Source organism: Callospermophilus lateralis, chromosome 14 (genome assembly GCF_048772815.1).
Source record: "Callospermophilus lateralis isolate mCalLat2 chromosome 14, mCalLat2.hap1, whole genome shotgun sequence".
NCBI classification, from domain to species: Eukaryota; Metazoa; Chordata; class Mammalia; order Rodentia; family Sciuridae; genus Callospermophilus; species Callospermophilus lateralis.
This window is the reverse complement of record NC_135318.1, coordinates 96,280,587-96,295,258: the sequence shown is the minus strand read 5'-3', so window position 1 is coordinate 96,295,258 and position 14,672 is coordinate 96,280,587. Positions and strand designations below refer to the sequence as shown.

Here is a 14,672-nt window from a genome sequence, read left to right as displayed (position 1 = left end):
TAGAAAGCCCTGAAGTGGGATAAGAGTTTGGTCTTAGGGTAGCGAGTCCCGGTGCAGGTCCCAGGGTCGATATCTCCTTCTTCCATGGCACAAAACCAACGGCAGCCCCGCATCTGCGGCTAGCGCTGGTAGAGGGTGACAGATCTCTGAGACCTGAGCGCTGCCCTCATGGTGCTGAGACTGAGGGAGAAATGGAGCCCAAGGGGCAAAGCTGGGAGCCTCCAAAGGGGAATGTCACCAGGGATTTGGTGACCACAGGAGGTGAGCCAGCCCCTGTGCTGGAATCTGCTGGGCCACTGGAGGAGGAGGAGGAAGAGGAAGGCCGCTGGCCTCAGGGACATTCATGCCACTGTGGTAAGTGCCTGGTGAACATGCTGCCCCGCGAAGACCCCTCCTCTGTCACCAGGTTCACACTGGGTATTGTTCTTCCTTGGAGACGCGCCGAGTGTCTCTACGCTGCCACTTCAGCCTGGGCCATCATGTTTGAAAGATTTTTTTAGAGCTACTGTGTGCCACTTATGCCACTGTCCCCTCCAGAGCCGTTCATTCAGAATCTCTCACGTATTTGTTTAAGCTCCCTGGGTTATCCTAAAGTGTGTCTGCTTAAGAAATATTATTATAGACTGAGAGCCTGAAAGAAGACTTGAGTGTATTTAACTTAGTTTTAGACATTTTAGATTTGAATTGCTTAAAGTGAGCCCCCAAGGGAACAGAAGGGGAAGAGGGCGGATTGCTAGGAGCAGCGGCAAAAAGGTTGTCAGAAGAGAAGGCCTGCAGTGATGGTGTTGGCAGCAGGCCGGGAGAGGCCTTGACTCTGCAGGTGCTCTGGGCCAGGGGTGGACGGGAGGCGAGTCCCTGGCTTCCATGGTGGAGGGATCACTGACGCTTTCCAAAATCACATTCATGAAGGCACCGAGAACAGAAGTCAAGGGCAGCATGTTTAAAAGTTAATGAGAAGAAGATAAAGACTTGGAGGCAAAAAGTATAAGCTACTCTTTCATAAAATAACCTTTTTAACCCAGTTTTCAACTTAATTATTGGTGTAAGTATTTATTCTTCTTCTTTGTCTATCCATGGCTTTAAAATTTGAGTTCAGTTCTTTAAAAACTCCACTCCTCTCTCCTGGAGGTCTGGGCTAGGGTAGGTAAGTCCACTCCTCCCACACCTCACTGCTTGCCCAGGCCGCAGCACCGGCCAGTTGTGCAGTACAGGTGAGAAGTTCATGGCTCAGGACTGGGCTGGTCTGGAGCAGGACACACCCTTTCCCGTCTCCCAGGGTGGGGAGGCACTCTGGCCCTCCAGGGATGTCAAGTGCTGTAGTGACTAAACCAGACTGGTCAGTGTTCTCCTGGGATGAAGGGCCCTGATTTTGAGACTTAATATCCGGTTATGGTTTCAAATCCAGCACCTCCTGGGATCATTGTGAAGTGACAGAGGGACATTCCTGGAAACCACCCCAGAGCCTTATCTTTCCTCCCCCCCCCTTTGGGTACCAGGTATTGAGCCCAGGGGTGCTTAATCACTGAGCCACACCCCCAGCCCTTTTTATGTTTTATTCAGAGGCAGGGTCTCACTGAGTAGTTTAGGGCCTCACTAAGTTGCTGAGGCTGGCGTTGAACTCGAAATCTTCCTGACTCAGCCTCCTGAGGTGCTGGGACTAGGTGGGCACCACCACTCCTATCCCAGAACCTTACTTTTTCTTTTACCAGACCAGACTCTTCAAACTTTCTGTAAAGGGCCAGGTGGTATCTGAGGCTTTGTGGACCACAGACTTTCTCTGGGGCTTATTTAGTCATTTTTTGTTGTTTGTTTGTTTTACGCCACTTAAAACTATGAAAATCATTCTCCCCTCATAATCCATATAAAACAGCCACAGGCCACATTTGACCCATGGGCCACAGTTCACCAAGCCCTTATCTTGATGCCAAGGTTTGAGTTCCTGGAACCATTAACAGTGACATTCTTTGAGAAAAAGCATAAAACTTGAGGTTCACATTAAGTTGTATGAAGTCACTGTTTTCAAAGGATGTATTTAGAAATGACAACTCACACAGGAGTGGCTGGGGTGCAGCCCTGCCCCCTGGTGTTCTTCAGGAGCCTCTGAGGTGTGGAACCTGGGGGTGTCTCTGCATGTCCCATCCATACCCAGGAGCAGCTCGGCGAGGCAGGAATGGCTGCTCACTGCTGTGCTCCTGGCACACACAGCACCCCTGCGAACATATTATGGGGCTGGGCCTTGTAACTCTTGGTGGCATCCAGGTCTTTCATTACAGGCGCTCTGTAGCCAGTGTGGCCTCACTTGGTGTCCTGTGCCACCCGGTATCCTGTGCCGGCCGCTGTCCTGAGGCCTTCTGTGATTGCTCACTGGAGCCTCCAAGTGCTTTTCTCTCCAGTGCAGCCAAAGGCCAGGACCCCCAGAAGCTGGGGACAAGCGGCATTGGGACTGGCCACCGTGGCTCCACTGCCAGGTTTCTAGCCCCCAAAGTCACAGGGCCACTCATCACATGTGTCACCACTGGGCCTCCGTCTCTGAGCAGGTCTCAGAGGCACCTGGTTCCACCGTGTGACAACAGAGCTCATCACCCTCTGGGGCTGTCTCAGGCTGACAACAGGTCTGCCAGATGGACAGAGCGGTCCAAGCTCACCAGCTGTATGCTCTGGGCTGCACTCGGTTACACACAAACCGTGCCTGTGAGCTGATATTTTTAATAATCTAATCCAGTTTTGATTTGGAAAGGTTCAAACCCTCGTGAGTGACAAAAGAGTCCAGCCTCTTCCAAAAGGCATGAAGGCTGGGCTCCCCGCCACCTGGAGCAGGCGGTGCTTTACCTGGTTCTCACCCACAGGGAAAGGCAAAGGCCTTCAGCGCAAGGTCAAAGCCCCAAAAAAGCAGGAGGAGAAGGAGGAGAAGGGGAAAGGAAGGCCCCCGGAGGACGAGCTGAAGGGGTCCCTGGCCGACGATGACAGCTCCTCCACCACCACCGAGGCCTCCAACCCCGACACCGAGCCGCTCAAGGAGGTAGGCGGCGGGCACCCGCTCCGCGGGCCTGGCGTCGTGCAGCGCTGGGGATCCGTGGGGACGGGTCAGCCCTCATGCCAGGCCAGCTGGGGATGGACAGCTGCACCTCCCCCAGAGAAGGACGTTTGGAAGCACCACTTCAGAGCTGGGAGTATCAGGAATAGTGACCCCTATTACTAGCTCACAGGTGCTGTCTGTGTCGAGAGGCTGGGCAGCGTCAGGACCTTCATGGTCACAGTGTCACATCGGGAGCAGCTCCCTCCCCAGGCAGGTGGGGCAGTGACTATCCCAGGAGGGTGTGGCCCAGGGCAAGACCCCAGGCTTCAGTGGTCACCCAGAGCTGGCAGCCCAGCCTAGGACATGACAGCCATGAGAACTCCACCTTGTCCCCGGAGTCTTCTGCTCAGGAATAACCTTGCAGAATGCCCAGCATGTGGCAGCATCCCATGGCATCGCAGAGGGGAAAGTCCCAGCCGTGGAACGTGAGCTCCGAGCTGTGTGCAGGGCGGGGATGGTTCTGCTCTGACACCTTTTAGATGAATGTTTGAGACGTAAAGGGATCACAGAGCAGAGTCTCTTTCAGCTTCAGTCTAGTGACCTAAGGAGTCACTTCTTAACTGTGCCCAGCAGTGCCTGCAGGGTGAATTAATTTTGGAAACACGTGTGCCTTGCTATCAGGGCAGCGGCCTTGCTCTGCATACCCCTCCCAGCTGGCCCGTGCTGTCTGCTTGGTCCACTTGTAGCCAGTACTAGGGTTCTGCACTTGATCCTCTAGAGAGCAGGGAGCTGCTGCGCGCCCCAGGGCCCTGGCTGCACAGGCTCATCCTCCCCTGTGGCAGCCGCACCCTGGTCACCCTCAGTGGCTGGCACCTGCCAGTATTCCTGCACCCGCTAAACCATCCTGGCGCCCTTGTTGGCGCTGTCCTCTGCCTGCCCCTGCGTGCACATGCTGCAGCAGCACCCAGGCCTGTTTGGCTGCCTCGGTGGGCTCTGTCCTGGTGCGGTGCCCACAGAGGTCAGGAGCTTTCCTTTGTGACCAGGCCCAGTTGGCAGGTGGAGTATTTGCTTCCCAGCAAGGTCACATGCAAGAGGTCATTTTCCTCGTGTCTTTTCTGCCCATTCACTGAACAAACACTTGAAACCCCTGAATGCCAGGCCTGTGCCAGGTGCTTAAGCACTATTGGACAGGGAGGCCGCAGCCTTGTCCTCCCAAGCTCTCGGTCTGTGGCCCCCAGTGGACCGAGTATTCAGGAGATGCTTCTCCAGTAACTCAAAGTAGTCTTCAGGGTGTAAGAGCCAGGGGCTGATGTACCTGCCTGTGCTTGGTGTCCTGGACAGTCGCCTGGCCTGGCATGGCCTGCTAAGTCAGAGTGTCGTCGTCACCAAGACAGGAGGGCTGGACGCTGGTGGGTAGGTGCTACTCCACCCCTGGCTCCATCCTGCGTCCACAGCCGCCCCCTTTGCTGGGTGTGTCCTTCCTCTCTGTACCCCAGTGTTCCTTGAGTGACTGGTGAAGAGCCAGGCTGGTGTTGGTGCACAGCCTTCTCACGAGCAGTTCACCTGGTGGGTACCCCAGCACCTGAGCGGACACGCCTGTCCAGGGACCTCATGTGCGCATGCCACAGCAGCATCAGTCACTGTACGATGCATGTGCAGCTTCTGCGCTGGCCTGGCTTTCAGAGGCAGCCTGGGTGGCCCTCCCCAGTCCAGGCTCTACCTGGCGGCCAGGCTAGAGCGCTCTGTCACACCACGGGCCCACATTGCTCCCAGGTTGTCCTGTCTCTCTCCACCTGCTAGGCCTCAAGGTCCTTGAGGGAAGAGGCCAGACCCACACGCCAGTCCCACTACCTGGTACCAAGTGGGTGTCTAGTAAATGTGTGTCGAGCAGGTGAATGAATACCTCAGCCCTGTCCTGTTGATGGTCCCACTGAGCCGGCCACACGCTGGTTCAGTGGAAGGCCCAGGTGTGGACACATAGAGGGCGGCTTGCCTGGCTTTTTGGCCCTGAGTTTTGTGCTTTGGATTAGGCACGTTGCTAAAAGTGTTTAAGTTTATAGTCTTCGCTCAACTCTCCTTATGAAAACAAGGTTTTGCTCCCTGATGCTTAAAAATAAGGAGCTACCAGTTGCTTCTTCCACTGCCACCACCCACTTCTATCAGATAGGAGTATATTAAAATGAACTTTGTAAAAAACTCGGACTCGCCAAAACATAATTATAGTTATAATCATAATGTGGTTGAAAAATTGACAGAACTACAGTAGATTTCAGGGAAGGAATGTGTCACGTTTATTCATTTCACAACATACATCCACTACCTCTTAGTGTCTTATCATTTGTTGTTTTTATTAATCCTTCTCAGCAATTCCGCATGCGTTTTTTACAGGATACAGAAAAGCAAAAGGGAAAACAAGCCATGCCCGGAAAACATGAAAATGAAACATCTCAAGTGAAGCAAAAAAGCAAAAAGCTCTTAAATGTTAAGAAAGAAATCCCCACGGATGTGAAACCCAGGTGAGGAGCAAGAGGGTGCAGAGGAGTGAGGGTAGGTGGGCTTCCAGGGCCTTTGCAGCAAAAGCCATGCTCCTCTGGGGCTTTCATCACATTCGCTGCCATGGACAGGACAGCCACGGGCTGCAAGTGTTAGACCTGTGGAGGCGGGGGCGCCGGTTTGATGATCTGCTGCCAGGGGACAGGTGTGGAGGAGAATTTCAGTTTGTGACTCATTCCCAGGCAGAGAGGCTTTTCAGTTCTGCTCAAGGTGACCTTGATGGTCAGCACAGGTAAAGGTGTGACATCCTCCAGAAAGCGCCCCAAGGCTGCTGCAGCACCAGCCCAGAATTGGTGTCAGGACCTCAAGTTCTGTGCTGTAAAACTTGCAAGATTGTTCCTACCAAAAAGAATGTTCAGAGCAGGTATCCCCAGCCAGAACCATCACCTCCAGCTCGGGCCCCACAGCTAGGCTCGCTACCGAGTGTTCCCGGGATAAATGAGGGCGTTAAACTAGTAAGTTACTAATGAGCTTTTGGGGTGCACAGATCTTGTGAAAATAGAGTTATGCAATATATTTTGTGATTGTAAATTATAAAACCAGTGCTCCTAAGAATGGTCTTAGAGATGCTGTGCCATAGGTGACATCACCAGATCTGCCGTCTGCTAGCCCTAGTCCTGGTGCCTGAGTTTAGTGCCTAAGACCGAGCAGACAGGACACACTCCTCAGCCCTCTTCTGCTGACTCCTGTGGTGTTCTGGGGTTTGCGCTGGCCATTAGCAGGCTCCTAATTTGAAAAGGCTTCACTGGAGCCCGCACCCTTGTGAGGTCTGTGAGTTAATTCTCTAGCAAAGCACAGCAAAGGCAGTTAGTCCTCTCCGTCCGCAGTTCTCCATTCTCTTGATGGATAGCTGAAAAAGAAATGGGTCCCAGAAGGCCACTCGGGCAGCACGCCCCACACATGCACCCTCAGTTCTCTCCAAACCCACTGATTGTCCTCTGTTTCTACAAATTTAAGGGTAAAACATTGAGAGTCCCAGTTCATCACCACCAGCGAGCAGTGGTGGTGAATGCAGCATGCTGACGGGCAGCCATCATCAGGGCCAGTCCTGGCTTTAGTTGCCCGAGATCCTGTCCAGCTGTGCATATGATCATAGGCCAGGGGAAGGGCCTGGGCTCCCTGTCACCCTACAGCCACACCCCGAGAGCAGACTTTAGAAGTCAGCTCCTGGGACTGGGAGCAGGGGCTGCTGCGGTGGCAGAAACGTGGTCTGTTTTCCCAGCTTTAGCACCTATGGTAGCAGGCCTGTGGACTCCAGAAGACTCCATCGCAGGTCAGAGATGCCCGAAATAGGATTAGACCTCAGGCACTGAAAGGGCTTCCGCAGAATCAGGAAGGGCCCAGGGCATCCTGCTTTAGGACAGCAACCATCTTTGCTCATTGGATTTTCTGTTTATGAGTGTTTTATACATTAGTATAATTGGAATATAAAATCTGTGATAAGCAGAGAGAAGTCTGGAATATGCACCAAAAGCCACACACTCTCCAGCAGCGTACTTGCACAGACAGCAGAGCCCAGGGCCCTGGGCTGCATCACTAGACCACAGCCCTTCAGCATGGGGAGCACACCCGTCTCCACCCACTCAGCCTCTGTGCCCCAGACATCCATGCAGCATGTGTGACTGGAACAGGGACAAAGCCTGTGGGAGCCACTTTCTCCCTTCCCTTTTAGAAAAAGCCACCTAATAAAAGTTGGTTCTTGTCCATTTTTTTGGAAGTCTTAAAAAAGTATTTTGCTAAAGATCATCTGGCTTAATCAACAAAAATAAAATAGTCTGGCACCTTTTTCCTAAAAAGCCAATTAATGTTATAGTGGCAGAATTAAGCTTTGTACAGACATCCCCCACTCCTTGACTACCTATCCTAAAAATAACCCACACCCACACCCTGCACCAGGGCTGGTGTCTGCCTCAGGCAGCCTTCTGTGTTTTTTGGAAGACAGTTTTTAAATAACCCTGACAGTCAGAAGCAGAAGAGCCGCAAAAGACATTATGGCTCTGTGTACTGATGGTCTCACTCATCAGCAGTGCGCGGTTTTTGTTTTTGATTCTTTGAACATCAGTTTGTTATCGCACTAAAGTTCTGTTTATTTGGGCTAAGAGACCCTCTGAGTTTTTGGTTTGCTCTTATATTAATTCCTGAAATAATACCTATTAATTATAGAAAATTTGTGTCATGCAGAGAGACTAAAGAATGAAAAGTCAGTTAGTTAACTGCCCCTATTTATTCTTGTTGCCAAGGCCAGCCTCAAACTTGGCATCCTCCTTTTTCGGCCTTCCAAGTCACTGGGTTACAGGCATGTGCCACTGTGCCTGTCTCTGCTTGTACATGTGTATTATCTTGAGCTCTCTCATGGCACCCCGCTCCCCTGGACCACAGGCACGAGGTGCGGCCCTGCTTCTCTGTAGGGAATTGGTGCATTTCCACAGTAGCCAGGAACTTGACACAGGTGCCCCCCGCCAGAGTTTCTATGGGAAAGTGTCCAGGGTTTTGAATAGCAGGAGCTGTGGTGGGGCGGGTCTGAGATCTTTGATGTCTGTATGTTCGAGAGTCCCACAGTGGCCCAGGAGCTCCAGGCCCGCGGCCACACTTAGCAGCCCCACACAACAGTTCAGGGCTCTGTACCCATTTTCTGAAGTGGATGCAATAGCCCTCACCTGTACCTGAACCAGGTGAGGGTCTACATGCTGAGTGTCTCCTGAGCAGCCCTGGGAAGCTGAGCACACAGCCGGTCCTGGGCTGGGCTGGGCTGGGCTGGGCTGGGCTAGGCTGGGCTGGGCTGGGCTGGGCCGGGAGGAAGCCCACTTAGCATCAGTGACTTCCACCCTCACCCAGAGCAACAGACACACGTCTCCCTCCCTGGCTGTCTTCCAGTTCTCTAGAATTACCGTACCCTCCCACGTTGGAAAGTAAACCGCGTAGAAATCTCCCAACCAAGATTCCTCTTCCAACTGCCTTGACAAGTGGATCCAAGTCACGAAATTCCCAGAAAACAAAAGGTATTGTCATTTTGATCTAAGTGGTCAGCCACCGGAGGCTGGGGCGAGTGCCTACCTGGGAGGGAGAGAGGGAGCAGAACTAAGGAATTCCCCTCCCTTAACAAATGTCTGATTTTTGTGCAGGTACAAGTAAGTTAGTGGACAACAGACCACCTGCCCTAGCAAAATTTCTCCCCAGTAGTCAAGAACCAGGCAACACCAGCAGCTCAGAGGGTGAGAAGGACTCTCCGCCACCAGAGTGGGATGCGGTGCCAATCCACAGACCCGGCAGCTGTGAGTACCGACCTGGCGCCCGGGGCCACCCACACCCTACCCACACCGTGGGAGCATGTGCTCCAGCCATGTTGACAAAGGCTCACGCAGGGCTGTGTCCCCGGAAGCTGGACACCAGCACAGCACTGCCTCTGTGCACGGTGCAATGACCTGGTCGGGTTGTTGATCATCCAAGAGTTGTCACTCCACAATAGCGGTCTTTTGCCTGCGGCCAGCTCCTCACATCACAGTACTGGAGAGAATAGCAAGGGGCTGGCTGTGGCTCTGGAGACAAGGACACAGAGCCACAGGCAGAGGGTACTGCAGGTGGGCACTGCAGAGGAGCCAGGGCCTCTGCAGGACGCATCATGCAGGCAGGGCTGAGGACCAGGAGCCCCCTCCTGCTCCTCGTCCTAGGGCAGCACTCGGAGCAGGACAGTGGTGGGTTTCCTGTCCAGTTGTGCTGGACTGCCATCTCGCTGCAGAGTAAACATTGTAAGACATCTACCAGGAGTCTTTACGCCAGCCTGTGGACGGTACTTACCAGGCCAGGTGGATTCTCAGAGCGTATCCTTGTGATTTTGGGGCCAGGGCAGCTCACACCAAGGGGGAGACGAGGTATTCTTGTAGAACGGGGGGCGTTCAGCCCAGGTGGTGGCTTCAGCTGCTGTCCTGAGGAAGAGGAAGCAGAAGATGTCAAGACCCAAGAGCACCCGGCCAGCCTGGCAGGGACAGTGCAGGTGCCAGCCCCTGATGCCCCTGAGGGTACACACAAATGAACTCCTGGTTTCTCTTTAAAACCTTTAAGCAGAACACGTCAGCGCCTTAGCTTGAGTCCCACATGTGCTGAGAACGTCGGAAGTAGCTGATAAAGAGCACAAAATATCACATTAATGAGGCCTTTTGTGTTTAATTTCCAGCAACTGACAGTCTTTATAAACTTTCTCTGCAAACCCTCAACGCAGACATATTCTTAAAACAACGCCAGACCTCACCGAGCCCCGCCTCTCCGTCTCCCCCTGCCGCCCCTTGCCCGTTCACGTCCCGGGGCAGCTACAGCAGCATCGTCAACAGCAGCTCCGGCAGGTAGGAGCCTCTTCTCAGCAAGGGCATCCGATGGCCACCAGCACTGTCCTGCCACACCTCGGGTACTTGCCCTTGGCCCTTGTACCTGGGGCCAGTAATGATCCTGCTCCTATTCTGAGCCACTCCCTACTGTCACCCTGGACTGGCCAGGGCACTCTCAGCACACCAGGCATTAAGTGAGGTTGGGGACACGGGTTTATGTGGTGCTAAGACCCTGATGTTGGGTGAGCTCTGGCTAGGACTGCAGATGGGCCCTGCCAGGGGACCCACCAGCCACGCTCGCTCAGGCAGAGCCCCTTGTGTCTGCCTGGGACCGTTAGCGAGTTGATTTTGGAGGGTAGGCTCACCAGGTGCCAGCACCATCATGGGTATCTGTGTGTCCCATCCTGGCAGGCTCATGTAGGTTTCCCCAGAGTTGGCAAGAGGCTGTGACCACCATGGTTGGAGAGCCTGCTCAGGCCTTGCCACAGTGGGCTTGTCGCCCTGCTGTGCCAGGAGCCCCCTCTGAGGTCTACTCCCATGCAGGCAGTGGTGGCTCTGCAGAGTGGCCCCTCGCAGCATTCCCCAGAACACGATCGCAGCCTCTGCAGTCCCTAGACCCCTCACTGCCACCTAACAAAGCGGTCTGACCCACAGCGCGCTCAGGGCAGCCCCGAGAAGGCCCCGCTGGCCCCGCCGTGGGCACAGCTGGCCAGGACTCAGTCCTCACTCTGCTTCTTCCTTAGTGACCCGAAAATAAAGCAGCCAAACGGAAGCAAAAGCAAGTTGACGAAAGCAGCTTCGCTCCCAGGCAAGAACGGCAACCCCACCTTTGCTGCAGTCACGGCAGGTTATGACAAGAGCCCTGGTGAGTGCCCACCTTTGCCCCAAGGCCAGCACACCTGGGCACAGGGCGGTCACGTGGCCCTAGTCACAGTTTGCCCTCACTGACACAGATCCACTGTCGCAGGTGGGAATGGCTTTGCTAAAGTGTCTTCAAGCAAAACAGACTTTTCCAGCAGCCTTGGCATCTCTCACATTCCCGTTGACAGTGACGGCTCGGACAGGTATGTGGTTGCCCCTGATCAGCAAGGAGGGCAGGACGCCTCCACACGGCCACCCGCCCCCCAGAGGCATTTCCCTGTCTGTTAGGTGTGGCTAGCGCTGCTAAGAAGCCTTGTCTGCCGGGGGAGCCACAGTCCCTGATGAAAGGGGTGCATCAGGCCCCGGCCGTGGGCCAGCAGACCCCAGTCCAGACATTTCCTCCTCGGTACCCTAGTGGGCTGGAGGGGGCACTCTGATGGCTTCTCGGGGATCCTCGTGAATCATCTCGGCCCTTTGACACATGTAGCAGTGTGATGGCATTAGCCACCTGCACTGGTGACCCGCCTAGAGGAATGACAGCAGCAGGCCCCATGCCCTCTGTACCAGTGGGAAGTCCTAGGTGTGAAGCCACTTTTTAAGAAATCTGCCCCCCTCTGCAGACGCCTGCTCTGACCCAGGCTGTGGGGGGCACCCGCTCCTGCGGCCCTGGGACCTGCCCTCATGGGAGGGCAGCCGCACCTCCTACAGACGGGTGGCGCAGTGTGTCCGGCCCAGTGCACTAAAGTCCCCTGTTTTGTGTCCTTTCTCTCCTGAAAATTCAGCTCGGGTTTGTGGAGCCCTGTCAGCAACCCAAGCAGCCCCGACTTCACCCCTCTCAATTCATTCTCGGCCTTTGGAAATTCTTTTAACCTGACCGGTGGTGAGTGTTCAGCGAGACTGTGCGGAAACAGGAGGGGCGGGACAAGGGGAACTTTCCTGTCTGGCGGAGCCACCCTTGAGCAGACGTACGTGCGGGGCAGGTCCCTTGAACTTGCATCAGATGCTGACCGGCCTGAGGTACACACTGACTCCACTGGGGCGGTTCTGATCTTGCCCTCCTGGGCGCCCTCGGATCCCAGCCCACACAGCGGTGTCTGGCCCTCTCCCCAACCTCCCTCCTCCACCACCACCCAGGGCACAGTGGGCCAGGCTCTGCTAGGGGCCTGGTGGCGCGCCCCATGGCTGGTGTCTGAGAGCTTCCTGACTCCTGGGAGGCCAGGCACCGCCCCCTTTCTCTTGCCCTGTATGATCGGAGCGTTGCTGGGTGTGCCTCAGCTGCAGCATCCTGTGGAAGGGTGGGCACCGAGACGCCCCCCGCGTGCGTCGGGGGAGCTGGCTTACAGTGGGACGGTGTGTGAACCCCATCTTCCCAGTGTGGCAGAACCAAACGCGGACTTGATGGCTTTCTCATTTCAGAAGTTTTCAGCAAACTCGGGTTATCTCGCTCCTGCAATCAGTCCTCCCAGAGAAGCTGGAGTGAGTTCAGCAGTGGCCCCTCTTACCTCTGGGACTCTCCAGTGACAGATCCGAGCCCCTCCTGGCCAGCCAGCTCCAGCTCCCCCACCCACACGGCCACCGTGAGTACTTGGCCTGGCCCACAGCCTGGCCCACATGGGCACTGAAGAGACGTGAGGGGTGGGCTGGTGCAGCGCGGCCCTGCCCTGTCTCTGCAATCCGCCACAGTGAGCGAGCACTGCACCTCAGAGCCTCCGGGACCAGGAGGTTTGGGGAGGAACGGTTGGTCCTGGCTTCTCTCCTGGTTCTTCAGGGTCCTTTTCAGCCTGTGACCTCAACCACAGTTGAGGCTGTGACGCCCCTGAGGCAAGCTGGTGCTTGGTATGCATTTTGTTTCTAAGAAGCATCTCTTAGCTCCAGTTTTTCTAGTGCACATTTGTTTGCTTCTCAGCTCAATTTTTCTGCAGAGATTATGCTAAAAAAAAAAAAAAGTCCACTTATCAAGAGAAATGATTTCAGCTTCCTATAATTGTTACCAAAAACTGATCCCACTGTAATTTCGTTTTTGTTCTCAGGAAAACTAAATCAGATGTTCAGGGTCCAACAGGCAGTGTTTTAACTTCGTAGCTCTTACTCCCTAGAGTCCACAGTTTGTCTTGTAATCATTCTGGCTTCAGATTTGATGCCTTAACAATTGTTTAAAACAGGAGCTAGCAGCAGGCATGGTGGCACACACTTGTGACCCCAGCAACTCAGGAGGCTGAGGCAGGAGCCTGGGCAACTTAGACTGTGTCTCAGAAAGGGCTGGGGATGTAGCTCAGTGGTAAACGTCTCTGGGTTCAATCTGCAAAACATAAAAAAGCCCAGGATCCCACAAACTCAGTAGAGAAACAGGTAGTCAGTATTCAGGCTTCACAGGCCATCTCTCTGCCCCTGTTCCTGGTGCAGAAGGAGCCAGAACAAGGGCAATGCTCCAGGGAGACCAGCGCACAGGGCACACCGGCTGGGTTCGGGCCACTAGCTGGAGCCCACCAGCCCTTCTTTGGAACATCAGAACTGTCTCCTCAGACTCTGGCGTGGCCTCCTGTGGTTAGAAGTAAAGTGCAGAGCCTGTGACCTAGCCTCATTTGTCCCCAACTGAGCCACTGCCCTCTCCTGCCCATGCGGCCCGGGAGCTCAGCCTGCTGTTCTCTGTCTTGTCGCAGTCGATCCTCGGCAGCACCAGCCTGTGGTCCACCACCCCCTTCAGCAGCTCCATCTGGTCCAGCAGCCTCAGCAGCGCCCTCCCCTTCACCTCCCCGGCAAGCGCGCTGTCCAGCGTCAGCCTCATGGGCGCCGAGACCTCCTCCACGGTGCACGCCCCTTCCGCGTCCAGCCCTGCCGACGACTTGGGACAGACCTACAACCCCTGGCGGATATGGAGTCCCACCATTGGAAGAAGAAGCTCTGACCCTTGGTCTAACTCGCACTTCCCTCATGAGAATTGAAATTAGGCAAAGAAACAAGAACAAACCGCGCGGGGGCGCCTCATCTCTATCATGACCCGCCGCCGAGACCTGTCGGGCTCCCTGCCCTCGCCCCACTCCCACCGCCCACCGGCCGCGCAGACTCGCAGGGCAGGCTCTACACTCGCTTCTCAGATCTTTCTTGCAATTATGATACTATGAGATTTGCTGTTGTGCTTTTAGAGAAAAGTCTGGACTCAGCCACAAACTCCACTAAGACATGTCCACCCAGCCCTCAGCTGTCCCCGTTCCCCTCCCTCCCTTCTCCTCCCTGCTTTCTTTACCTGTCTGAACACAAATTTGACATCACAGCTAAGGGAGTAATTTGAGTTGATTCAGAAGTCCTGGCATGTGACAATTTTACTAAATTTCCAAGTTTGGTTTTTAATAATTTCTCAATATTATGCGCCAAGATCTAATTTTAAAAATGTATGAGGACTTTGTGCTGAAAATACAGAGTATTTTTTTAAAAGTAAGGCTGTCTTGGTTAAAGCAGATTACAGAGATGTAAGACAACTTCAGAACAGTGGGTGAATGTAAGACCACTCGGTTGAGACCTTAAGCATTTTCCGTGCTGTTTGTACTTGAGGTATGTAACATTTGTATACCTGAATTTATTTTAAAGATAAACTGAAATGCACATAACCAAGTCTTGAAGTACAAGATTGAATGTGTATTTCTTAAAAATACAACTTTGTGTTGTACTTTGAAATAAATGATGCTTTTTTCAAAAGCCTTGAATTGTTTTGTTTTGCTTTTTTTTTTTTTTTAACACATATTTATTTGGACTTCCGCACACCAAACAAAACCCCCGGCGCCATTGTCCAACCCTCTGGAGTTGATGGGTCAAGGCAGTGCTTGGTGGGTGTGGCTGGACCCTGTGGTCTACTGCAGTTCCCACAGTGGTCACTGAGGGTCTAGGAGAGAAACCTGGAAGCCTGTTCAGACTCCTCCAAGGGTGGT

The 14,672-nt window shown here is 53.9% G+C and overlaps 1 protein-coding gene across 2 annotated transcripts in view; it reads left to right on the top strand.

Moving 5' to 3' along the window:
• The window catches only part of Tmem131 (transmembrane protein 131), a 168,557-nt gene extending 154,107 nt beyond the window's left edge, over window positions 1-14,450 (top strand). Inside the window, exons 32-41 of one of the 2 annotated variants that reach the window (XM_076833104.1) lie at window positions 2,847-3,019; window positions 5,405-5,532; window positions 8,444-8,568; window positions 8,692-8,841; window positions 9,786-9,906; window positions 10,632-10,753; window positions 10,856-10,952; window positions 11,532-11,629; window positions 12,166-12,326; window positions 13,410-14,450. In XM_076833104.1, the coding sequence (XP_076689219.1) occupies window positions 2,847-3,019; window positions 5,405-5,532; window positions 8,444-8,568; window positions 8,692-8,841; window positions 9,786-9,906; window positions 10,632-10,753; window positions 10,856-10,952; window positions 11,532-11,629; window positions 12,166-12,326; window positions 13,410-13,691 (1,457 nt within the window). In that variant the 3' untranslated portion in view covers window positions 13,692-14,450. Of the gene's footprint in view, window positions 1-2,846; window positions 3,020-5,404; window positions 5,533-8,443; window positions 8,569-8,691; window positions 8,842-9,740; window positions 9,907-10,631; window positions 10,754-10,855; window positions 10,953-11,531; window positions 11,630-12,165; window positions 12,327-13,409 lie in introns of both variants that reach the window. The other variant, XM_076833102.1, reaches the window with a different exon arrangement.
• The last annotated feature ends 222 nt before the right edge of the window (window positions 14,451-14,672 follow it).